Source organism: Dromiciops gliroides, chromosome 6 (assembly GCF_019393635.1).
Source record: "Dromiciops gliroides isolate mDroGli1 chromosome 6, mDroGli1.pri, whole genome shotgun sequence".
Taxonomy (NCBI): domain Eukaryota; kingdom Metazoa; phylum Chordata; class Mammalia; order Microbiotheria; family Microbiotheriidae; genus Dromiciops; species Dromiciops gliroides.
Window position 1 is genome coordinate 206,655,341 of NC_057866.1, and position 27,606 is coordinate 206,682,946.

Sequence of the window (27,606 nt, forward strand, 5' to 3'; positions counted from 1 at the left end):
CATTTTATAGTTGAGGAAACTGAGGCAGTTAGGTGACTTGGCTAGGGACAAGTAAGTGTCCAAGACCCGATCTGAACTCGGGTCTTACTGACTCCAGGCCCAGTGCTCTATCAGTTGTGTTAGTAGCTGCCTCATTATGTCAGAAAGGGAGAACAATTTAGTCTCTTAAAAATTTAAATCAGGGGAGCTAGGTGGCACAGTGGATAGAGCACCAGCCCTGGAGTCAGGAGGACCTGAGTTCAAATCCAGCCTCAGACACTTAACACTAGCTGTGTGACCCTGGGCAAGTCACTTAACCTCAACTGCCTCACCAAAAAAAAAAATTTTTTTTTTTTAAATTAAATCATCTTCTTCTGAATGGCAGGAAACATAGTACTAGCCCTCAGGCTAAAGGGAAGTTAGGAAGAAACCAGTGCCCTACCCCTTTGTAATTCGAATGCATTCAGGGTGGATGCCACTGGTTCATGGATCACCCCAGGTCCACCAGTATCCAGCAGCACCTACTAGCGGGTATTATAGAGTCATCATTTTAGAGAAATTGTCTTACATATGAGCTGTTCCAGAGATTTTTTTAAATCCTCTCCATTTTTTAAAGATCTCTGGGGAAGGAGCTTCCACAACTCCTTTTAGTAACCTAATCTAGTCATTAACAACCCTCTCTATCAAGAAATTCGTGGAGCCTTGAATTGAGCACAGTAGGGACCCAAGCAGTACTGAGTATAATGAGACAATTACCTCCCTGTTCCTAAAAGACATACTCCTATTTATGCATCCCAATGTTACATATTCTTGTTTTTTAAATAGAGCTCTGAGGAACACATCACAGTGCTAGGGATTCAGCGGAGAAATCGCTTTTCTCTCAGTTAATATTGAGCCAGGGCTTCTGCATGGCACTTCAAGAACATTTGCAGAATGTTGAATGGAACCTGTCCCCCCTGCTTCCCGTGAGAGTCCCAGGTCCTAGACGGGCTCTGAATGTTAAGGATGCTAAGTGTCTGAAAATAGAGACAACAGCATAAGATTTAGATTGGGGTAGGGGGGATGAAAAGAGGCACCCTGTTACAATGGAAAGAATACTGGCTCTCTCAGAAAGTCTGGGTTCAAACCCTACCTTTTACCCTGGCTGCCTATATCTAGGCCTCCATTTCTTCATCTGATAAAATGAGGTTATATTAGATGGGGTCCCTGACAGCTCTTGTATATGTGATCCTATCTAGAATTCTATAAAAGGGACAAGAATAAAATAGAATAGAGTCAAATCATTCCACCAAACTCTACAATCTTTCCAGAAACAGAAATAACTCCCGTGGACTATGGGGAGAAGGAAATAGGTGGCCTGCATCTATCTGACCCTGTGCCCAAACACATATAATCTCTGTCCTAGAGAACACATTGCTCGTTAACTTAGAATAGTTTGGGATATCAATTAAGACCCTAATCATACTTCTTCAAAACCTAAACAAGTTGCTGAGAACAGAGTACTTTCTGGCTGAAAGGTTGCCTGGATTTATAGCAAGAATCCCTCCAGGTGATAATGTGGGAGTATAAGATGTCTAGAAGGCATCCTGAATTCAAAGCCCCCTTTGAATAAGCAACAATTTCATTTCTTTTTAGTGAGGCAATTGGGATTAAGTGACTTGCCCAGGGTCACACAGCTAGTGTTAAGTGTCTGAGGCCAGATTTGAACTCAGGTACTCCTGATTCCAGGGCCGGTGCTCTAGCCACTGTACCACCTAGCTGCCCCAACAATTTCATTTCAACAGTGAGATTAGATATATGCAAAATTTCAAAAGAATATAGGGAGTTAATGATAGTAAAAAGGCATTGTTTGAAGGTAGGGAAAATGGGAAAACTGCTGTCAGGAAAAGTTCCTTGAGCTAGTGAATGTTTTATTTTTGCCTCTGCACAATTGTACAGTCATGCACATAGTAGGTACTTTAAAATGCTTTTTTAATTGAATTTAATATAATTATCATCTAATGAATGTGCAATTAAATAAGAAGCTCCATGTACATATATAATGTGGAAAAATCCAATTTTTCCTTTCTTAGCAAAGAAATGCAAATTCTATATAAATTTTGCATAATTACTCTTAAGCTAATAATTTTCCCTCACACTAGATGACTTCAAAACACCATACAACCATTTGCAGCAGACTAAAGATTGAATGTAAATTAAAGAGCATTATGACTAACTGGCCAGCAACAGCATTGAGTTTTTTTCAATATTGTTTATAGTATTTTGTGTTAATGTAATGTATAATAGTTCCTTAATTAGATGTTATATTGATTTTTTTCTATTAAATTATGTTTGCAAGCCAGTGGTTTTTTAAAATTTCACTTGGGTTGAGATGTCTATGGAATTTATTAACGGCATTAACTTATACTGTGTAATTGTTTATAGAAGGCTATAGAGAGAATTCATTCAGACATCACACAAAGGTTTGAATCCAGAATTAGATCATGGGACTGGAAGATATGCTATCGATTGTTTATAAGTGTCTGACCTTGCTTCCTGACATTCTAATTAGTGATGCCTCTGAAAGACCTGAACTTATATTATCATTTATACTTCACAGAGTTATAGTTAGGTTTTTGGAGTTTGTTTTTGGTTTTTTTTTAATTGCTTTCTCTTCCCCTTTTTCTTTGGAATTTTAAGCAGTGTAGGGAGATTAATCCACGAGTTAAGCCGGAAGTAAATATGCAATAGCGTAAATATGTAATACATTTTTAACTTTTTGTAATTTTAGATGCTTTTCAAATGTAAATTAAGTCTCAAACAGGTCTCAAGCCTCTTAATTATCAGCATGGTTTTAAATACTCTGATTAGCTTGAGTTCTGTTGGGTTTTGAGTTAGATTTCGTTGAAAACTAACATCTTCTCTGATCTGCAAATTTTTATGTATGAAATGATTTCTGTGATGCTATTTCTCACCCCCCTCCCATACACACACAATTCTTCTAAGGTACCTAAAAATGCCAGTTTGCTGATGTGTTGGTGTATAAAATATCACAAAAGAGAAAAAAATAACAATAGCTTTGTATATGTGTGTGTGTCTCTGTTTTCACACACTGACAACTATATTTTAAGACATTAAGACTGTTGTGACACATACTTACTAATGAAAGGAAAATCGCAGTTTGGAGGGAAACAGAATGCTAGTGTTCCCACATTCTTGCTCCACGGGACACATTTAGAAAGTCTTTAAGAGGATCCTCTATTGTGCTTGAAGATGCAGTATGCCTCGCCCCTCCTGTGAAGAATCTGACTGGCTCTATTCCAAACCTATGTGCTTTCAGATGAGAATAACAGAACACGTACTCTCTGGCCCCATCTCTTTTTCTGTATCTTTCCTCCATCTCTTCTTTCTGAAAGTTGTAGACATCTGGAGTGTTGCCTGGGGGCTGGGGTGGGAGGAGAAGCCTCCAGGTTCAGGCACTGTCTGCTCAGTAAGGAATGAAAGGGATCCCAAGGACTAACCCAACTTTTGTATGTCTTCTGATACAAAGGCTCTCTGAATGTCAGGGGTGCGACGAGTGATTCCTATGCCCAAGCTTCTAAGTGGTGGACTAGGCAACAGTGGGATACAATAGAGAATTTTTGCCCAGTTTATCAATCTGTGTCCAGAGCCTGCTGACTTCCAGGTGTATTTACAATCAATACAGAGCATTCAGAATGCTAAAATCAACTACCTCACCCGGTCTGGCCAAATTAAAGTACTGTGACTTAAAGATCGGTAGTGCCAAGCTGTTAGTTCCCAGTGGGAAAGGATTTACCAAGACAAGAACCCTCTGCAGCAAGACCACAGTCCCCTGAAGTTTAGACCTGAAGACTAGAAGCAGGAAGGCTGAACTAATCTAAACTGCTGAGCTTAGGGCATTGAAGGAAATGAAAGTTTTACAGTGTCTGTATTCCTTCCACTGTAATTATGGATTCTAATGAGAGAATGTGCCTACACCTGTCTTTTAAAATAGTCATACGGTAAAACGATCTTAATTCAGAATCAATCGATTCACTATGGTGGGTGTGATCTGTAGGAGGTCCACACTGTCTGGTTAAGCATTATCTATTTCGTTTCTAGAGGTTATCCAATCACATCAATACATCCAAATTATCTGCATTGCTATGAATGTTCCCAAATAGCAAATAATATAAAAATAGTATCTATTTGACTCAAAAGTATGCATTGATCGTGTTCCAGAAAATGCTGGGGGAACATTCCCATTGGTCCTTTCTTTTTTCTTCAGGGGCCAATATGAATTGTTACCCTATGATCTGTGTTACCCTATGGTTTGACTTCAGAATATATTATAAGATTTGGAAAGGGGAGCAGATTGACTTTGCTAATTTCCTTGACACTCACCAACAAAGAAAATTGCCCCAACTGATCCAGAAATATACTAGGTGACCAACAAAAACTAGCCTGGGTTTGTTTTGTTTCTAATGGCCATGTTTAGGGCATCACGTGAATGATCCAGAGATTTAAAACCTCTCGAGTATAGGGGTGGTACCTTACTTCACCTTTGACCCTTAATACTTAGTATAGTATCTTACCTCTGTTGGGCTCCTAATATTTATTCAGTGAAATTTGAAATGAAAAGTGAAAAGTAGATTGTCACTACAGAATGCTACAATGTTAGAGTTGGACAGATGCTTAAAAGTCATTTAGTCCAGAGGGCAGAACCAAGATAGCTGAGTAGCTGAAAGGAATACAGCCAAATTCCCCACCACATTTTCTTCCACAACGATGTAGAAAGTCCGTTAGATCACATTCTGATTGGAAAATCTCCCAAAATGTGAAGAGGGAGTCATTTTTCCAGCCCAGGTCAGCACAGAGAGATGGATAGGTCTGCAGACACTAGGGATTGGGTGTGGACAGGAGGCCAGAGCATTACAGAACCTAGGGTAACAAAGAAGATGGAAGCTGTCAACCGGGACAGGAAGAGATCCCAGGCATGAAAGATGTAGTAGAAACAAGGACCATCTAGTTGCTCTGTCACTTATTATCCAGAGTGAGCTATACCCAGGAGGGGTAGAGATGAATGTCTGCAGTTCAGCCACTTGCTGTGCAGAGCAGGGATTCACTCAGGTCTAACCTCTAGCCCAGACTGAAGCTTGCAGTAGAAGAACTAGGGTGGGAATCCCAGGCCAAAGGTGGGCCTTGTAGTTTTCCCAGTGGTTTACTCCTGAAATGTGTACCATGGGACAAGCCGACCAACCCAAATCTGGATAAGGAACATGCAGACCTTAGACCCAGAGGGCAGTGAGCAGACTTTGCCTCGGATCAAATTACTTTGGAAGCCCTGAAAACTCACAGGGCCCCAGGCTGAGTTCCCCTTGAGGTCCTGGAATAACACACCACTGCTCCAAGAAAGCATCAGAAGGACTTTTGAGCACTACAGCTCAGCCTAGACATTCTCCCCAGAAGTGTGTAGAGCCCTAAAATAAAGTCTCAAGTCAAGAAGTAGGCTGAAAGAATAAGCAAACAAACAAAAAAGAATCCCACCATAAAAAGATATTGTGGTAACAGAGAAGCTCAAGACACAAATTCAAAAGAAGAGAATAACTCCAAAACCACTACAAGCAAAGCTTCAAAAGAAAAAAAAATGCAACTTGCTTACAAGTCCAACTAGAATTCTTGGAGAGATAAAGCAGTAGTTTTTTAAGGCTAAAAGTGATTTAAAAAAACAAATGAGAGTGGTAGAGGGAAAAATGAGAAAAGAAATGAGAGCTATGGAAGAAAGATATGGAAAAACAACAGCTTAGAACAAAAGGTATAAAACCTTACCTAAGAAAAATCACTCCCTGAAAATTAGAATTGACCAACTAAAAGCTAATGATTAAAAAGTATCGAAAAGGGGGCAGCTAGATGGCACAGTGGATAGAGCACCGGCCCTGGAGTCAGGAGTACCTGAGTTCAAATCCGGCCTCAGACACTTAACACTTACTAGCTGTGTGACCCTGGGCAAGTCACTTAACCCCAATTGCCTCACTAAAACAAACAAACAAACAAAAAGTATTGAAAAAAATCAAGGGACTTTTTTAAAATATAGAAGAAAATGTAAGGTAGCTCATAGTGAATACAACTGACCTGGAAAACAGATCAAGGAGAGATAATTTAAGAATCATTGAACTGCCCGAAAACCACGATCAAAAATAAAAAGAGCCTAGGCATTGTATTTCCCCTTACTTTATAATAAAATGTAAGCTTGTGGAGGGCTGGAAGTGAGAGAGAGAGAGACAGAGAGACCGAGAGAAAGACAGAGAATGTGAGTGTGTGTGTGTGTGTGTGTGTGTGTGTGTGTGTGTGTGTGTTTTGGTATTTGCATCTTCAGTGGTGGACACCCAAACCAGACCAGTCATTGGAAATACTAAGACCCACAACAACTACTATTACTACTACTACAATGGGCAGTGCATTGAGAAAAGCTAATAGGTGGTAAAGTTTGGGAGGAGAGGTGTGCAGAGGAGAATAAGTTTTGCTATACCCTTCCAAAATGTATGCATATGGAAATTTACACCTATGTTCATTATCCTTCCCCTTCTTTATTTCTACATCTGATTCTTCTCCCACCCTAATATATAATTCTGAGAAAACTGCTTATATCAATGCCATTGGTTGCTTTTGTTACTGTTTACTTACAGGTTGCCTTGAGAGGCTGAATAATCCATTTCCCCTCAATTTACACTTTGCAGCCTGATGGCATGTTTAGAATAACTGATTAGTACTGGAGTTAATCCTTCCTAACAAGACTTATACTTCATAGGATAATTATGTTTGTAATGATCAGGAAAGAGGGTAGGTGTGAAAGCATCTTCAGTAATAGGTATGTCTTGGGGAAAGTCAAAGGATTCTGACTTTAAGATCTTGAGAAATACACCAAAACAGGACTGACAAACCAAAATACCTAATGCAAGAGTAAATCTTTAAAGTGAACATATTGGGGTAGCATTTTAGATGTAATAAGAATATGGAATACTAAAAGGTTTGGTTTAAAAAAATTTTAAACCCTAAAAAATATGACTTGGTTAATAATTCATTCATTTGTTTTTTTCTCTTGTCCCCTTGTGGGTATCTTTACACACAGGAAAATTAGGTGGATTTGCACAAGAAAATAACACCATAGATTCAGGAGAACTTGATATTGGCCGGAGAGCGATTCAAGAGGTTCCTCCGGGGATTTTCTGGAGATCACAGATCTTTATTGATCAGCCACAATTTCTTAAATTCAATATCTCCCTCCAGAAGGATGCACTGATTGGAGTATATGGCCGCAAAGGCTTACCACCTTCCCATACCCAGGTAAGAGGAACCTATCTGTTGTGGTCGGTAAGATGAAAACTGCCAGTTTGCTTTTTTTTTTTTAAAGTTATTCAGCTTTCTGAGTTCAACCATATGTCAAACTGGCCCCTTTTGCATCGATTGTTGGCAGGCGGGAATTGTCAATGAAGGTCACATTGACTTCAGTTTTAGTAAATGAAGGTCACATTGGTTTGGTTTTCTTTCCTATGAGATTACTGCATCTGTTTTTAGAAGAAAAGTATCTTCTTCTGGTCTTGATCCAATCAGTTGTATAAATATGGGTTTAGCAAAAATGTGAAGTTGAACTAATCCAGGGTAAGAATAACTTGAGCATGTAGTTGAGTGTTTAAACAAATAATAATAGTAAGAGCTTTGTAACCAGCCTTCAAATTTATAAAGAACTTCTGTTCCTATATCCCTGTGAGGTAGGGAATGCAAATATTATTATTTACACTTTAGGGTCTGAAACATGAAATAATATGTCTAGTAAGGGTCATACTCAGAATTTGAACTCAATTCTCCTAACTCAAGCACCAGGGGTCTTTCCCCTGCTAAACTAATGGAAAGGTGATTCCTTTCATAGATATTAAATTGATAAATCAAATTTATTTTTATTTATTGATAAATCAAATTTTATTTCAAATCTTGATTCATCCTCTTGAATATGTTATGCATTTATACCCTAAATGTGACACTTTTTGTCTGTTAATAGACTGAAAATTATAAGTATTAGAAATTTTATTAGATTGGTCTTATATTCTAAAATCTGATAGCTGAACATATAATCAATTCATACCATTACTTAGAGTTGAACTCTTATTTCCAAGAAAAAATAAAACATGGAAAAGCAACAGAGTCTCTGTAGAAAAGCAAATGTAACATCATTCATACATTGTGGCATAGAAAAGCCCACTTTACAGTGTAAGAGGACCTGGGTTCATATCCTGCCTTTGATACTTAATACTGGGGGCAGTTAGGTGGGGCAGTGGATTAAGCACTGACCCTGGGTTCAGGAGGACCTGAGTTCAAATGTGGCCTCAGACACTTGACACTTACTAGCTGTGTGACCCTGGGCAAGTTACTTAACCCTCGTTGCCCTGGGAGAAAAAAAAAAGAAAGAAAAAATAAAAATAAATAGAAATAAAAGATACTTAAGACCTATGTGACCTCCTTGCGCCTCAGCTTCCTCTTCTGTAAAATGAGGGGATTAAACTCAATGGCCTCCAAGATCCTTTCTAGCTCTAACTTATGACTCTAAATTTGACTGTGCTAAGAGTAGGTACTCCTAAAAAAAGGAACCTCACCTCATCCAGCATCTTGCTAATGCAGAAAAGCATTTAATTTACACCCTTCTGCTTGAGGACTCAGTGCAGTGAGGAGCTTGCCATTTCACAGGGCATCCCCTCATACATAGTCATAATAATCACATTTGTGGTCCACATGTTTAAGAGTTAGAGTAGGAAATCAGTCCTATGTCCAAAATTTAAAATATATAATTGAGGCAAAACTATTTTCAAGGGCAGTTATTTCTTAAGTATATAGGCAATCTCAAAATGTGAAATTTTGTCAAGCTGCAAGCAGAAAGACCTGTTAAATGAGGGTCAAAGATAATATTAAGTCATTAAGTTTCCTTATTTTGGAAAGCTATTTTGTTTTTAGCTTAGCACAAAGGATAGCAATAGAGAACTATTTGCGCATACTATACGTAGTTTATTTTTCAATACTTTGCATAATGTAAAAATGTAATTCAATTCAATAAATTTTATTAATGCTGACTCTGTACAAGGCAATATATTAGGCATGCAAATATGAAAAATGACATATTTCTTACCTACAACTAGCTTACATTCTTCTTGTGAAGAATTCTCTATATACATACATATCTATATGTACATGTATGTGTGTATATACATACATATACATACATGTATGTATAATTCAAGGTATACTTGATGCAATGGGGAGATCCAGACAAAGTGCTCCAAAAAATTTTAGAACACTTTCATTTGGAAGATTGAGGGAAGAATTATTAGGATGACTGGTAACTGAGCTAATCCTTGAAGAAAAAGAAGTATTCCCATAGGTAAAGATGAATTAAGGAGTACATTTCAGGAGGAAAGGAAGGCCTTTGTGAATGTATGGAAGGCAGAGATGGCAAGTTGAGTTTAGGGAACATGTGGTGCTTTAATTTAACTGACTATGAATCAGTGTGAAGGGAATTAGAGCAAAATCAAACTAGAATGATAGGTTGAAGCCACATTTTGATAGGCCTTAAATGACAAGCTAAGAGAGCTTTGAAAGGCCATTGAACAGTGGAGCAACATGATCACACGTGGATATAAGGAAGATTAATTTAGAAGCCATATAACTGTAAAAGATAGATTTGAAAGAGGAGAGACTAGAGGTAGGTAGAGTGATTAAGAAATTGCCACCATAATATAGACCCGAGGATGGGAGCCTGGAAGAGAAACAGTCAGTCAACACACATTTATGAAATTCATACTATGTGCCAGGCAAATGTGAGCAGTCTTGCCAAGATGAAATCAAAAAAAGACTTAGCAATTAATTGCATATGAGATATGAAGGAATCAGAGTCAAGGATGACTGAAACTGCAAGCTTGGGTGACTAGGAAAACGATGATGCTTTCAAAAAAAAAATGAGGGAAGTTGGGAAGAGAGGCTGATTGTGAGTTTCTTCCTGTGTCAGATGAGAGTGCTGTATTAGGAAGTACCTCAGGCTCTGTATACTATAATTCTATGTTGAGTTCAATTTTGGACAAAATGAGTTTGAAGTGATGATCAGATGTTACCTAGGACTAACATGTAGCTGAAGATGAGGTGTCTGTGCTCAAGGTAGAGATTAAACCTGAATGGATAGATAGATAGAAATATAGATAGACTGATTGTGGATTCAAGATAACTGAACTCATATGAGTGGAGAGAATGTGAAGGCAACTTCAGAGTACCTACAGTAACTAATCAGGAAATTGAAGAAGAGATAGAGAGATAAGAGAAGAACCTGGAGAGATCTCATAGAAGCCAAGGGAGAAGAGAGGAACAAGGAAGAGAAGGGCATGATCAATGTTCAGTGCTGCAGAAAGGTCAAGGAAGATGAATAATGAAAGAGGGCTACTGGTCTTAGCATTTAGGATGTCGTTAATGAATTATGAAGCAATGTAATGTATATTATGTCATATTTTTAAACTTTGTCCTTAAAAAGGCTGATTTAAAAAGAAACATTAGAAATGATCCTCTGCAGACAATGTGTAATATGAGGTACGTTTAATTATATGGCTGTGGGAATTGTGAAAAATCACATCAAGAAATACTTAAATCAGCAAGGAAAACACATTCACGCATGTGATTCAAACTTTTCCATCTCTCTGTTTCAAGAACACTCAAACCTTATAAGACAAATATGGCGCCACATTTAAAGTTAATTCTGTTTGAACTACTCTGGAATCTCACTGCAAGATTCTCTCTGCAATTCTTGCTGCTGTTGTAGGAGGACACAATGAAAAGTCCTTTCAGGAACTCAACATCCTCAAAGCAAGCTCGAGACAGGCTATTTGTGTTAGGGAGCAGGCTCTGTTTGGGGAGGAAAGTGCAGTGGTTTTTGTCAAAGTGTGAAAACTGTCTTCATAGTCACAAGTTGGATAAGCAAATGGATTTTCTGTAACTTTCCTGAAATCTACTACTACTAAACTGCACCTGACAATGATCACATGGCCCAGAAGAAAAACAAGCACAAAGAAACAAAGAAGATTTAAGTCATTATGCAGTAAACTTAGTCTAACTCATCAGAAATTGCAATAAAAATGGTTTTGCAATCTGAGACCCCTAAACCATACAAATCTCCTCACCTCTAACTAACATTGTATTGTACAAGTATAGACTTTATTGTGGGCTGAGTCTCCTCTCCAGTGTTGTGTTTGAGATGTCCAGCTGAGAAACACGAATCGACCACAGCTTGATAAAGTCATGGGATGGTAGAGTTGGCAGGAACCAAATAATTCCACCCTGTCCTTTTATAGATGAGAAATTTGAGGCTAATATAAGTTGAGTAACTTTCTCAAGGTTATACAATGAATGAGTAATAAGAGGCAGGACTAAAATACCTGTATCCATTCTTTTGCATTATAACTTGTTGTCTCTAGATACAGATTAAAGCAAGGATCCAGAAATTTGGTTCAACTCTTTAGCAGTCTGGAGAAGAGGCAAAGGGATGGAGGTGGGGGGAGAGAATAATTTCTTAAGTACCTACTATGTGCCAAGCACTGTGCTAAGTGCATTAAAAATATTTTCTCATTTGATCCTCACAACAACTCTGTGAGGTAGGTGCTATTAATAATAGGAAGTATCATCTTTATTTTATAGTTGAGAAAACTAAGGCCAACAAAAGTTAAGTGACTTCCCGGGTCACAAAGCTAGTAAATATCTAGTGCTCTGTGCACTATGGTGCCACCTAGCTGCCTCTGGTGAAGCCTATGGACCCCTTCCTCTGAATGTTTTGAAATGCATAAAATAATATTGCAAATGAAACCAGTTACATTTAAATATTTTAAGTAAGTCCCTGAATTCGCTCTACAGGGAATCCCTCTTTCACTGGAACCCTGTGTAGGACATCCTTCATAATAGAGCCACCTTTGTTGAGCATCTGTTTCCCTGCTGTATGCCTAACTTGGTGTTGCTAATTAAGGGGTCACTGAATGAAGCTGTCTCTAGAGCATCTATCAAGTAATTTCATGTATAGATGTGTGAAAGGCACCTCAGGGGAGGAATGCCTTTAAGGCTACATTTTGCTTTGCTAAGTCAAATTTTTAATAGTGAAAAACCAATAAAAACAGAGCAGTCTTTGGTTCTGTACACCTTTCAATCAGTTGTGTGACCATGGAGATATCATCTGTCGCAAATCATGTGTGAAAACCATCTGTTTCCTTTTCATATTTTTATCAAGGATACCCTCAATGGAAGCTGGGAAGCAAAAACCAAAAATATATGATGAAGTCAGCATTCCACACTTTCTCAAAGTAAATATTGTGAAGCTTCACCATTACCATGCACTACACTGAGAGAAGAGAGAGAGGTTAATGGTCAGTTATTGTGACCTCCGGTAGATGATGTTTGGAAAAGTGAGGGGTGGTTAGATCATGTAATGGTTAGAAAGCACTGAACCTGAACTCAGGGAGGCCTGAGTTCAAATTTGGCATCAGACAATTTCTAGCTGTGTGATCCTATGAAATTCACTTAGCCTCTATTGCCCTCATTTTCCTTATCTGGAAAATTGGGGAGATGCCCTGTATCTCCCAGGGTTATTATGAGGATTAAATAAGAGAATATTTGCTTGGGTTTGTCTGTTTTTTAAGAAAAATCCAGTGATGGAGAAAGAGAAAGGATTTAAATCCAAGGGGACATGAACAGAAAGAAACACAAGCCATATTAAAAGGGACAAGATGTTGAAAATAGCATCCAAAAGCACCTTAGACAAACAAATAGGAAGAATTATTCAGATATAAATGAAGCTCTGTAAGCCCTGTTGTGAGGAAGAGCTAGAATGTGAGGCGTGTAACTATTTTAAGAGGCAACACAGGGGCAGGTAGGTGGAGCAGTGGATAAAGCACTGGCCCTGGATTCAGGAGGACATGAGTTTAAATTTGACACTTGACACTTACTAGCTGTGTGACCCTGGGCAAGTCACTTAACTCTCATTGCCCCACAAAAAAAAAAAAAGAAAAAGAAAAAAAAGAGGCAACACAGGTCTGGAATTGGACATGGTTTTTTCCATTTATATTAATTACTTTTTTAGTGGAGATTTATAAAGGGGATGTAGAGCATATAGGGTAAACAGAATCTTTTTCACTTTGGACATCATTTGAAATAACATTCTTATGCCCTCCTTTCAGCAATGATAAGAAGAGAGTAGCTGTAGTTCCGAACTGGTTTCTGTTTGTTTTCTGAAACCGTGTTACATGATAAGAAAAGTGGGATCTTTCATGCAATGTTACCATAAAAGAAAAAAAATATACATTGTACATAATTTTTTGCTTCTCTTTTACCTGATAAAGTAAATATTTAAATCTTTGAATGATGAGTACATTAAGTGTTTTTTTTTCCCCAAAACAACTGAATTGTTTCTTACTTTGTAACTCTGGCCTACGTTTGACCTAGATTCCTCCAGAAGATCATTGGGTAGGTTGTGTAGTGGGGGGTGATACAAGGAACCTACAAGTTTATCTAGCAATGGGAACTCTCCAGCCAAAGGGAATTTGGGTGACGTTGGCATTTGAGGGCCAGGCCACTCACTGATCTCAAAAGAATCATGCCAGTGAGGCCAGCAGACTTCACAAATGGAAGTCATTCTCTTTTCTACATGAAACCCTCGTTTCTTGCTAGCTGCTGTTTTGATCTTGCTTCTACCTTAGGCATTGTCTCCTTGCCTCTGTCTCTCCAGCTCCTGGGACTGCCTGCCTGATTTTCCATGTTGGTTCTCTTGCATCAGTTGCTAACCTCCACCTGAACTGGTGGGTAGCTCCCTCTCCCTCTCTTCCCCAAACCAGGGAAAAGTTAGTCAGTGCTCTTGACCCTTCTCAGAGTTCCAGATTTTACTAGGAAAAAGCTGGATACCTGATGGGAACACGGAGACCAACAGGGATGGAAAGGTTGGAGAGGAGGGTGTTAGAATAATATAGTATAGGATTACCTCAGAGGTTCCAAAAATCACCATTTCTGTTTCCTAATTACTGCATCTTCTTCAGCCATCCTTTTGTAAATGTACTTGAAAAACCTATTTTTCATGTTTAGACAGTCCTGTAAGACTTTCACAGTTGAATAGTTATAATGTTAGAATTTAGTCTTGCTGCTCTTCCCAGGCAGAGGCCACTTGGACTAGAGGACAGATAACTGACTTTGGAGCCAGGAAGACCTTGAAGTCAACTCTACCCTCTGACATATGGCTAGGTGACCCTGGACGAGTCACTTAATCTCTGAGTGCTCTAGCCCAGTGGTGTTCAAACTCAAAACAGACCAGATCCCTGCAGTCTGCAGGCTCACTTAAGAAAACACTTCCTCTGTTGTATTTTTATTTATTTTGTTAAAGTTCTAAATTAGGTTTTAATCTGGTTGACACCTCTGCTCTGGGTGAGTCTCTGAGACTCTAACTTGCAGAGAAGATGCTAGCCCCCATGGTCACTGGGAGTTTCCTCAGCCAGGAGTTCCCCATGACCTCTTACGCTGTGCACCAAAGAATTCACAGATCCAGCCCTCATCCCCATCTCTGCTATTGTTATGAACTTCTGCTATCCCAGGGTGTATATGGGGAGGGAGGGGAGAGGGAGAGAGTGCGATCTGTGCTTTCATCTGTGCAGGGGACTCCTGGTTATGGAAACTCCCTCCAGTAATGCAGGCATGCAACTCTGTAACTTAGAGGCCTGGAAAACTCTGCTGAAGCCTCTCCATCTGATTCCTAGCCCCCCCCCCCCGCCCCGCAACAATCTCCTTGTGTTTTATATATGTGTGTGTGTGTGTGTGTGTGTGTGTGTGTGTACTTGACACATATTTTGTGTGTGCATGTGTTATAGTAATAGTAGTAATGGTGGTGGTAGGAGTAGTAATGGTAGTAGTAATAGTAATAGGTGATGGTGGTGGTAGTAATAGAATATACAAATTATATGTTGTTTCCCTCCCACCCATGTAAGTCTTTGAAGACAGAAACTGTTCAGTTTTTGTCTTTGCTTTGTGACTCTGAACAAGTCACTTAACCAGTCAGTCAGTGCTCTAGATGATTCTTCAAGCCTATAAGTTGAGAGGAAGGTGCTGTTCTGCAGTGGTAGAGTTTCCCCACCTGAGAATTCCTGGCACCAGTACACTCACAGGTTCAGCTCGTATCCCCTTTCTATCCTGGGCACATTGCCTGGCTAATAGATATTTGTTCCACTTGCACAGGACACTGAGAGGCCACATGGTTTGTCCGTGGGTACACAGCCAGGCTTTGTCAAAGGTTAGGTCTGAGCCCAGATACTTTTGATTCCCAAGGCCAGCTTCCTCCACACTATTAATAACAATAGTGATGCTTGCATAGCTGTTTGAAGTTCACAGAACACTTTCTGTGCATTATCTCATCATTCCGTCTTCACAACATCCATGTGAGGTAGGTGGTACAAAGACCTCACTTTAGAAATAAAGAACCTGAGGCCCAGAGAGTTCAAAGGTCTTCCCCAGGTTTGTTGTCAGAGCTGGGATCTGAATCCAGACCTTCAGACCCATAAGTCCAGCATTCTTGGTACTAGGCCATATCAGCTATTCTTTATACCAACATTCCTAAAATACTTTCTAAACAGAAGAAACCTTAAATCTACCATAAGGTTTATCCAGTGGCAAAGCCCACTGGGATTTGTATAATACAAGGAACCATTTTTCCCAAGGTTGATACCAACACTAAAAATCACTGACACTTGGGGCCCATAAACTGATTTTACTCTACCTTCATTCACCCAATCAACAAGCATTCATTATGTGCCAGCCACTGGGTTTGACACTGAAGATTTTTGTTTGTTTGTTTGTTTTTGGTGAGGCATTTGGGCTTAAGTGACTTGCCCAGGGTGAAACAGCTAGTAAGTGTCAAGCATGTCTGAGGCCAGATTTGAACTCAGGTATTCCTGACTCCAGGGCCGGTGCTCTATCCACTGCGCCACCTAGATGCCCCTGAAGATTTCTTTTAATTTTAATTGCCTCATTCACTACCCTGTAGACTTTGCATAAAATCCTATTTGAGAAATCTCTGAAATGTGTGAGAAAACTGATAAATTCATATAGAAAGAGACAGACAGCCAGATAGCTAAGAGGTTCAGGAGATATAGCCCTGGGCCTGTAGTCATGAAGACCTGAGTTCAAGACCAGCCTCAGACATTTATTAGCTTTGTGACCCTGGGTAAGTCACTTAACTTTACTAATCACTGTGCTTCCCCATTTATAAAATGGGAACTTAATAGCAACCATCTCACAGAGTTGTAAGAATCAAATAAGATCCTATTTGCAAAGGGCTAAGCACAATGCTGCTGCCCATATTAGTCATTTAATAAAGGCTTGTTTACTTTCTTCCTTCTTTCTATCAGTTCACCCTATGCCATAGTTGCTTGTAAGCATCAAACTAAACTATGGAAACTGAAAACCCTTATTTTAACATTGAATTGTTCTTCCTGAAAGTCTAATAGGATGCCTGTTCAGTGTCGCTTATCTTCTTTACAGGTCTTCTCTCTGTGTGCACAATTTTAACTACATAATTATTCCCTAAATTTAAAGGATTTGCAAAGTGAAATCTCTCTGGTTCCCAATTTCAGTAGAATTCGGCAGTTAAATGTATCCAGCCCTGGATGCTTATGACTGTTCTTAACAAAACAGATTAAATCGAATGAGAATTGGCTGTTCACAAATACTTATGGATAGTTGGTGTTATTGCCAAATGCTCCAGCCCTTTCAGTTAGTTTAGTTTTCCAATTGGTCTGCTTTTTGTCAGAAGCATATAGATAGCTTGTTATCATGTAGTTTTATCATTTTACTCATAACCAAGACATAAATATTTGTCAGGTGCCTCCTTCGTGCTAGGCATTATGCTAAGTGATAAGGATATAAAAGTAAAATAGAACAGTCCCTGCCCTCAAGGTGCTTACATTCAACATGTATATGTGTAAATAATACAACATATTTTGACTAAGTAATTATGAGGGAATTTGAAGGTGGGAGAGGAAACAGTAGCACCTGGGATGTTCAGAAGAAGGCTGACATAGGAGGTGGTGCTTGAATTGAGTCTTCAATGATTCTAGGGATTCTAAAAAACAGAAGGAAAGTCAAATATGTGAAGAACTGTGGGATGAACATCAGAGAGTCATAAGACTTTGAAAGGTCTTGACAGAGCATCTGTTGGTCTAACTAAAATAAGGATGTTCGACTTGGAACACTTGCCAAAAGACAAGATTGCCATGTCCCTAAACTCCATCACCTCTGCAGAGTAGAAGAAGGATTAGACTTGTTTCATTTTAGAGGTCAGGAGCAATGGGTAGAAAATGCAAAAAGAAAAAATTAGGCTTACTGTCAGGAAAAAAAAACAAACCTAAAAATCAAGGCTATGTAACAGTTGCCCTTGGGAGATGGTTTACCCAACATTTGGTCGTCTTCAGCAAAAAGCCAGATGACCATTCATTGGGGTACCTAGGGAGGTTGTTGTCTGTCCTTCTTTCTCAAAGAGGACCATGACATCTGGGTGATGTCATGACTCACACTGAGTTGGATTTAAGTGAGAGAGGGCTGTGCATCAGCCTCACTCTCTTCTCCAGAGCCATCTGGGTCCAGTGGCAAGACATACAACAGGACAACTGGAGATGACCCCCGGATGTTTAAGGCAATTAAGGTTAAGTGACTTACACAGGATCACACAGCTAGTAAGTGTCTGAGGTGAGATTTGAACACAGGTCCTCCTGACTTCGGGGCCAGTGCTCTACCCATTGCCTCTTCTGGGGGTAGGTATGGACTGGGCTAGATAGCTTTTGATGTTCCCTTCAGCTCTGAAACTGTAATTATTTACATTCCTTAAGAATATAAACTCTTGGGGGTAGCTAGGTGGCACAGAGTATCAGCCCGGGATTCAGGAGTACTTGAGTTCAAATCCGACCTCAAACACTTAACACTTACTAGCTGAGTAACCCTGGGCAAGTCACTTAACCCCAATTTGATCACTAAAAAAAGAATATAAACTCTTTGAAGACAAGGACCATTTTTGTTTTTTCTTTGTATCTCTTTAGTATGACACATAGTAAGCACTTAATAAATGCTTATTTTTTGATTGATTAAATAGCATTAAAAAGTCTGCTGTCCTACAAGGAAATACACACACACATATATATATATATATATATATATATATATATATACACACATATACATATATACATTTATATACATATGTATACACACGAGCCATATATCCACATGATTTGACCACAATGACAATTCAGCCATCCTTTAGCCAGTCCACAACCCTGTAATCACAATAATAGCATTTCTAAAAGTGTTTTAAGGTTTGCAAACTGCTTTACAAATAATATTTCATCTTAACCTCACAAAAACCCAGTGGGGTCAATCTGTTATTTCCAATTTACAAATTAGGAAACTGAGGCAGGGGTAGGTTAAACAAAATTGCCCAGGGTCCCAGTCTATCTGAGGCCGGATTTGAACTTGGGTCTTTTTACATATGGAATACCTGATAGGCATTAAAGCACTACTCTAGATGCTGATACAGAAACAAAGATAAAATGTGGTCCCTGTTCACAAGAATCTTACCATCAAGAGTAGATCAGACATGTACATGGAGTTGGACTAAATGAACCATAAGGTCCCTTTGTGCTTCAAATCTATAGCTTGATCAAAACGTCAGTTTTCCTATCAGGAAAATGAATGGGTTAGTACCTGCTTCATAGGAAGACTCTGAGGCTCGAATATGAAGGTGTATATAAAGTGCTTTATAAGCCTTAATATGATTTTTTAAAAAAAAGATGCACACATATTATGAGCATATAAGTGGCTAAAAGGAGTGACAAGCGCTATGAGATCATACAAGGGCATGAGCACTTTCCTACTTTCAACACAGTGTCCCATGGGAAGCTACCATCTAAACAACTCCCCTTGTGGGTGTACATAGGCTTTTGCCCTTCAGAGCTAGCTATCTGCCTGGAACTTTCTTCCAGCACTGTATTTATTAGGAAAAGGGTTTTTTTTTTTTTTTTAAAAAAAAGCACTTATAATTGCTGAATACTAATCAGTTTCACTTTCTCCTTCTACAGTACGACTTTGTGGAGCTGCTGGATGGCAGCAGGTTAATTGCGAGAGAACAGCGCAACCTGCTTGAGTCAGAAAGAGCCGGCCGACAGACGAGATCTGTCAGTCTTCACGAGGCTGGTTTCATCCAGTATTTGGATTCTGGGATCTGGCATCTGGCTTTTTATAATGATGGGAAAAACATAGAGCAGGTGTCTTTTAATACCATCGTTATAGGTGAGAACAGGCTTCGAAGAATTTCTACAAAAGTATAACCTCAAAAGGTTTATTTCATTTCTTTTCATTTCATTTATTTATTTTGCTTTATTTTATTTATTTGTTTATTTAGTCATTTATTTTATTTGTTTGTTTTACTTTATTTTATTTTATTGTATTTGCTATTAATTCCCACTATTTCAAATCATGGGTTAGAGGTGAGAAATATTTTTAAAAAAATTTTTTAAGTAATGAATATGTGAAAAGTAAACTGTGATACTCACTTGCCAAAGAAACAAGAGAAAGAAAAGGAAGCCAATTACATTAAATGAACATTTTAAAATATTTTAATCTATTTAGATTTTCGTTTAATTAAAAAATTTTTGCTCTGCTCTTTTGCCTGCTCTAATATAATCCACTACAAGTAGAGATTACTAGAAAAAAAAAAGTTGTTGAATAAAGCAGCCACTCCGGCACGTACCCGAGCAGAGCAGTAGAGTCTACTTGGCATTGTGGTGGAAGGTAGCCTGTACAAGTCTTCTTTCTTCTTCCTTTCTTCAGAGTCTGTGGTCGAATGCCCCCGGAATTGCCATGGAAACGGAGAATGTGTTTCTGGGACATGCCATTGTTTTCCAGGATTTCTGGGCCCCGATTGTTCAAGAGGTATGTGTTTGGTCAGATTCCTTTCTCCGGTAAATACAAATCTGCCACAGGCATCCAAGTCTTCCAGAACGTCACGGAGGAAGAGACTCTGCCGTGTGGCTTGTTCCAGAGATGTTTCTTTTCTTTCTAAGCCCGATGAGAAAGAAGGCTGCTCATTCTTCTGTCATGTTTTATTTTATAGCGGCCTGTCCGGTGTTGTGCAGCGGAAATGGGCAGTACTCCAAAGGACGTTGTCTCTGCTTCAGCGGCTGGAAGGGGACCGAGTGTGATGTGCCCACCACCCAGTGTATTGACCCTCAGTGTGGGGGTCGTGGGATTTGCATTATGGGCTCTTGTGCTTGCAACTCAGGATACAAAGGGGAAAACTGTGAAGAAGGTAAACATGTACATATTTACAGATGTCCATTGTCATCCCCATAAAGAAATCTATTACACCAAAGACTTCTTAGCTGTGGATTGATCCTTTTGGACCACCCCATCTTTTTTTTTTTTTTTGGACGGTTTTTCTTTTTCTATTCCAGCCAGCTTTGAGATTTTGTGTTTTCTGAAATTCTTGAAGCACAACGTTATAGTAGTCATTTTGATTATCATTCCTATTGAGCATTCAAAACAACTTTCTAAGACCATGAATTACAGAGAAGGTGCCACTCTACTTTGATAGAAGTTCTTTGCTGGGAATCCCCTATACCAATGAAATCCTTCTCTTTCAATAAAGGGCTGAAAGACCATACAGATCAAACATCACATTAGTAATGAAATTATACATTTAAAGAATGAGAACTTTTTCCCCACTAACTTAAAAAAAAAAAGGGAAACCAGACGGACGAGAACATATGCTGGGGAGAAGGACACAATCCTTGATTTATTTTTAACATCTCAAAAGAAATCGCCCTTGTATCGCTCTGCCTCGCCTCTTTTCCATGAAGCATTTTGGCATTTCTAACATCAAGGCCGATGTCAATATGTCACGTGTGAAGCGTCATATAAATTGTGAGTTTTGGAACTGTTTATGATGACGACATTCACGATGCCACAGTGTAGGCCGCTGTTGAATTTTAAAATATTTTTTTTAAAAGGGAAAAGCACCATTTTCCTTCTTCAATCAAATTGATTTTATTGATCTGCACGTACAAAGTAATGCAATTAAGCCTCTGGAATTAAATTTTCAGCCCATTGACCCTACAAGTGTAAAGTTTTATTGAGTCAAATTGCTAAATTAAATCTCGTCATCTAAAGCACATTAAAGTGAATTAAGAAGCTAGAGAGTATGCAACTCATTTATTTCTCAAACAGGTTGAAGGGGCCTACACAGCTGTCAGAGCTGTGTCTTAGTGGATTAGGTCAGTGGATACTGATTGTTACAGAGAATCCAATACTTATTCCTTTCTGATTAGGCAGAAGAGAGAGTAAAAGTCTGAAACCTCCAGTGCATCTTGGTATAATTCAGGAAAATTACAAATCCTCGCAAGATTCTCAATTACCTAAATGGCTTTGAGGCTGGTGCCTCTTATCTAGGATGTCACTTGCTTTGCTATACAATTCTTCCAGATGCTAACAATGGCTTCTTCGGAATCTGTCAACATATTCTGGTTGCTGGGCAGTTGTCATTGGGACATCCGATATGTCACTGACTGTAAATGGAATTGAGCTCTTGTCCCGAACCAGGCCCCAACCTACTTTTCCATCTTCTAGTTTATTATACATTCTTCCCCAGCCAGCACTCACTGATCCAATTATTCTGGATTTTCTCATTGGTCCCTCACACAGGACATATAAATACAATTCCTCTGATCAGCCCCCCTGCCTGGAATACACTCTCCCCTCACCCTCACTTCTTAGAATCCTTGATTTCTTTCAAGACCCATCTCAAAGGCCACTTTGCATATGAAGTCTTTCCTGCCCTCTACCCCGCTAAACCCCTCAGAGTGCTAGAAGGCTCCCTTACAAAGTCAATGTCTGTTTTGTCTATACTTTTTAGATGCACAGGTTGACTCTCCTGGTTGTGGGGGCCAAATTGAGTGTAGGGAGAGTTGAGTGGTTCACCATAATATTGGGGTCCCAGAAATAATGAATGTAAGCTCCCTGAGGGCAGGGACTGTTTTAGTTTAGTTTTTCTATCTTTAGAATCTCTTGCCACATAATAGCAGCCTTAAAAATTCTTGATGATAGATGGATGGATGTTCTTATACATTCTAGATTTATTTAGTCAAATTATTCTCCTTTCTTTACAGCTGACTGTTTAGACCCTGGCTGCTCTAATCATGGGGTGTGTATCCATGGAGAATGTCATTGCAATCCAGGATGGGGTGGAAACAACTGCGAGATACTGAAGACCATGTGTCCGGACCAGTGCTCTGGCCATGGAACATACCTGCAAGAAAGTGGCACCTGTACTTGTGACCCAAACTGGACTGGCCCAGACTGCTCAAATGGTGAGGACAATCAATTCAGTGTCATCTGAGTGCTTCTTATTTTGATAGGTCTCCCTGTATAATTAAAGGACCTAGAACATTTTAACATTTTGGACTCAGAAAACTTTTGACAACTCTAAAAAAAAAAAAAAGGATTTTTAATGAAAATAAAATGATGTTATCTAGAAATGTTGAAAACCATATGAATAAATAGAAATAGAGTTAATCAGATATAGGTTTTTTAAAAATTCTCATTCTTATGTGATGTTTTAGTGGAAATAGTACTGGCTTTTGAGTTTGAGCACCTGGGTTAGAATCATAGCTCTGTTCTTCACTGTCTGTGTGAACTTGGGTCAGGTGCTCAAACTCTCTGAGCATCAGTAAGTCATCTCAAATATTAAGAGACTGGACTAGATGACCACTAAGATTCCTTCGAGTCCTGAATCGATAATCCTGTGATCCCTCTGCGAGGAGGAGACAGTCATAAATGGCCCTCTGTACTGCCATAGCTCTTTATTGGCATATGAACCCATTGCCTGGAATACATACCCAGGCCAGTCCCTATTATGTGCTCAGTGCTATGTACAGAATAGACATTTTATCACTGTTTGTTGAACTTGAATCTGAGTCCCTGATCTGAGAAGTTTGCTTCCAGGCTACCTCCTTGTGAAGTCTTCCCTGATTCATTTAATGGAAGTCATCTCTTCCCTCTTGGATTTTCTTAGACCGTTATCTCTTTTTCCTTCACCTTTATCACATTCTCCTTTGTGTCATGTCACATCATCTATAGTGGACCTTAGGGCAGATACAGTATGACTTTTCATCCTGTTCTGGTGTCTAATAGAGTCATGCACATTTTTTTTATTGTTGGGTCATTTTTGAGGCATGTCCAACTCTTTTTGAGCCCATTGGGTTTTCTTAGTAAAGAAAATGGAGTGGTTTGCCATTTCCTTCTCTAGCTCATTTTACAGATGAGGAAACTGAGGCAAACAGGGTGAAGTGACTTACCCAGGGCCACACATCTGGTAAGTGTCTGAGGCCAGATTTGAACTCACAAAGAGGAGTCTTCCTGACTTCAAGCCTAGCAGCTGTATCCACTGCACCACCTAGTTGTCCCTCCCTGCACATAGTAGTTCCTTAATAAACGTTTCTTGGATTAAACTGAATTGAATTGCTTTATTGAAACACTGGACGTGACCAATCTCCCCTGGTAAAAAAGAAAAATCAGAGGCTTTAACTTGTGAAATTCAGCTATATTCTCTCTTCCTGACAGGCAAGTCATGATAATGGTAAACTAAAGAGATCTCCATTCAAACAAATCATTTCAGTTGTCAACAGAAGCGTAAACATGACGTTAACTAATGACATACATATAGAGAAATACCTCCCATCATGCCTCTGGATCCCACACTTCCAAAAAAAGACATCATTTTTTTTTTATAATAATGGCAATTATATTGATGGTTGAAATGGCACTTCCTGTTTAGTTAATTAGCCAGTATTTATTTATTTGTTGCCTGCTAAGAGCTCAATGCCATGGGAAACTGCAATTAATAGCTAAACATGAGAACACCCTGAATATGAGAAGTATAAGAAGCAGCACCTACTCTCAAGGACTTTGCATCTTCCTTATTAGATTTACAATTACATTTTCTTCATTAAGATTCTCATGGGATACTCTGAATGTGAGAGTAACCCATGAGAATAGTAGCGGCCAGCCAAGGACGCCTGTATGGAAGACTCTCTCCCATCCACATGGGGAGCAATGTTAAGTCAGTGATCAGTGGTTTGATTTGTTAAGTGCAGCAGGAGTTTAGAGGACTCAGATATCATTGGAAGACAAAATAATCAGGGAAAGATTCTTGAACAAGGTGGGGCATGACACTGAACAATCTGCAGGATTTTGACAGGAGGGAAGGGCCTTACAGACTCCAGAAGAGCATGCAGAAAGTTGCAGATGTCTCACATAATGTAGAGACCGACAGCGGCGTGAACAGAAGACGGAGTGAGCAAGGTAGTGCAGTGGAAAGAACACTGACTCTGGAGTCAGAAAACCTGGATTCAAATCCCTCCTCTGACACTGAAGTCTTTTGGTACCTTCGGTAAACCATTTTAACTTATGAGGTGTCTGGGTGATGCTGTGGGTCTGGATTCAAATTCAGCCTTAAACACTTACTGGCTGTGTGACCCTGGAAAGGTCACATAACCTCTATCTGCCTTGGTTTCCTCAAATGTAAAATGGGGCAAAAATAGCCCCTATCTCCTAGGGTTTTTGTGAGCATCGCCTGAGATAATATTTGTAAAGTGCTCTGCATGCTTACAAGCAAGCATGAGGGGCTATCTAAATGCTTACTACCATCTTCTCATTTATAAAATGAAAGGAGTGTACTAGATGTCCTCTGAGGTCCTCTCCAGGTATACATTTATGATACTGTCATCCTGTGAAGGAGAAGGTGAGATGGGTAACAACACTTCACACACCAAAAAAATTACTATCTTAGCCTGACTCCTTTCATGAAACAAAATGTCAGCCTTGTACCTGTTTCCCTTCTTCTTGTCCCTCCCATGTTCCAGGTAGACCACCCTTCCAATCCACAAAAAAAAAAATGGTTTGGGGACTTTTTTCTCTTAAATTTAATTTATAACTGCTGAACCCCCTGCAATGTTTCCTTTGGGTAGCTCCTAGCTAGGAAAGCCCTGGCCAGATTTCACAATGGAAACCCTACTTTCTCCTTTTTCTATGCTTATTTTCTCCCTCTGAGTCTAAATAACAGTATTTATTGGAATCAGGTTCCTCTACACCTTACTATTCAATGGAGAGCAAGGACTCATTGCTTCATTTGGGTTGTGTGGTTAATGTGAAGAGACCACTGTGACTGGTGAAGAAAATTCCAGAGTAGGGGCAGGGGAAGAGGAGAACAATCAAACAATAATTTCAATCAAGTGATGAAATCAGAAAGTATCCTAAGGCAGTAATAAGAGTAAATGATGAAAATTACAACAACACGACTATCAACCCCCCCCCATACACACACACACACACACACACACACACACACACACACATATGCAGGGCAGAAACTTGGGAAAATTGATCTAATTGATAGCCTATTTTTCACCCAATTTAAAATATTTCACTGGATGATTATTTTTATACTTCTGACATTCATACACTATGCATTTTAAATATATCCCTTGCTGCTAAAAAACAATTACAGGCATTAGTATTTATTGATTATACATTACGGTAGGGAAAAACTCTTTTTCATAGTTCATTTGTCCTAAGTGGAAAAGCCTGTGCTTTGTCATTTTTGCTTTGATCGTCCCCAAAGATCCTAAATTTCGCCCAAATGGTTTAACCAGTTCTCCATGAAAATGCCAATAGGCCAGAGTTCACTAATGCCAGAGTCCAGAGGTCACAAACAGTCAGTTTAGCTCCCATTAGTCCAGACTTCCCTAGCAATACCTATGCTATGCTCCTGAGGCTGGAGGGGGATAACAGTTGTCACCATATTAACACGGTGACATCACGGCACCCCATGCCCAGCCTTTCCCAGGTCCTGGAGACGAATTTGGGGGAAAATTAGATGAAGTCAATTTGTGTCTAGATTTTCAATGCCATCCCCTACTTTCTCAGCAAGAGAATATTGCAGCATTCTCCCTTCTCCCCAGAGTGGGAAGGGGAGAGCAGGGTGGCTAATCTCTCTTCAACGTGTGGGTAGTTCCTTCCTAGGAGGGAAAAATGGAAGATGTTGTCTAATTATTGAGCTAATATTCCAGAGTTACTAGTGCTTCTGTTGAACAAATTGAGGAAAATAAAGCTTAACCATCTTCTTCAGCACCTGGGCAGCTTCGTGGGGGTCCAGTGGAGCTGAGAGGATAGAATGGAACAAGAGGGGTTCCCGGAAGGCCTCAAGGGGTGATTCCACAGCAGCCTTTAGGAGCCTGAGGAAACGGCCCCAGAGCTGGTGCTGATCATTGGGCATTTGAGAGACAAGGCTAGGAGTGAAGGAGTGAGTGAGGGCAGGAGCCAAGAAGAGCAGACAGTGAGTATGTTTGTGGTTGTGCCCTGAGATTCAGCTGAAAAGTGAGAACTGCATTTGGGACATGAGCAGAATGTGGTACGGCAGGTAGGCAGGCAGCAAACCAAGGCCCATGCTCAACATTGGCCATACAAAGAAAGCAATCCCTCGGTGTGCTCACATTTCAATGGGGAAGACAACATGAAAACAACTTACATGCACACAAGATGAAAGAAAGGGGAAGGCTACAATACTCTTTAGCTAAGCAATTGGGAAACGGACTGAAATAGTCAGATAACAGCTTTATTTCATCTGATTTTTCCCTGAATTCCCCCGGGATGTAGGAAAGGCTGGGCCTGGAGCGCTGAGTTGTAACTGTGTGTGTGTGTGTGTGTGTGCATGTGTGCGTGTGTGCGCGTGCACATGTATCTAGATAGATATAGATGTAATTAGAGGTGATATCAGAGGGAAAGCTCTAGCAATTTCACCTCCCCATGTAGACTCGTTAAAGATAGAGATTGTGTTTCCTATTTCTTCTTCATCTCCTCCCTTCTCTCTTCTCCCTTCCCTTTGCCCTCAACACACACACACACACACACACCCCCTCCGCATACAGGATCATAACATTTCTGAGCCAGTGTGGTACATCAGATAAGTGCACATCCTGGAGTCAGGAAGACACAAGTTCACATCTCATCTCAGATACTTATTCCTCGTGTGACCTCTGGGCACATCTTGTCTCATCTACAGAATAAGGAGGTTGGACTTGAGAGCCCCTAACATACCTTCTGGTTCTAAATCTATAAGGCTTTGATCAAGGCCAGCCCTTTCATTTTACAGATGAGATCTCAGAGGTAAAGACAAACTAAATCATTTTCCCAAGGATATGCCAATGAGTTCTAAGATTCTAATTTCAAAGAACCTACAATCTGGGCAGAGAGATGAGGCTTAAATGGTTGAAGAGTTAAATAATAACACGAGTTAACGATTAATAAAAAAGATTTTACAAGGTATTCGGATCTTTGATTACAACTGCAATGTATCATAGGCTCATAGATTTAGAACTGAAAGAGCCCGTCTAGACTAAGATCAAACAACCCAAATATGTTGGTTTTTGTTGCTGTTCAGTCATTTTAGTCGTGTCTGACTCTCCGTGACCCCATTTGGGGTTTTCTCTGCAAAGGTTA

The 27,606-nt window shown here is 39.6% G+C and overlaps 1 protein-coding gene across 7 annotated transcripts in view; it reads left to right on the top strand.

Moving 5' to 3' along the window:
• Positions 1-27,606, top strand: part of TENM3 (teneurin transmembrane protein 3) — a 1,675,137-nt gene that overhangs the window by 1,484,379 nt on the left and 163,152 nt on the right. For all 7 annotated transcript variants that reach the window (XM_043970124.1, XM_043970125.1, XM_043970126.1 and 4 more), the window contains 5 exons: positions 7,088-7,302; positions 19,134-19,344; positions 19,885-19,986; positions 20,168-20,362; positions 22,218-22,418. In XM_043970124.1, coding sequence (XP_043826059.1) covers positions 7,088-7,302; positions 19,134-19,344; positions 19,885-19,986; positions 20,168-20,362; positions 22,218-22,418 — 924 coding nt within the window. The remainder of the gene's footprint in view (positions 1-7,087; positions 7,303-19,133; positions 19,345-19,884; positions 19,987-20,167; positions 20,363-22,217; positions 22,419-27,606) is intronic.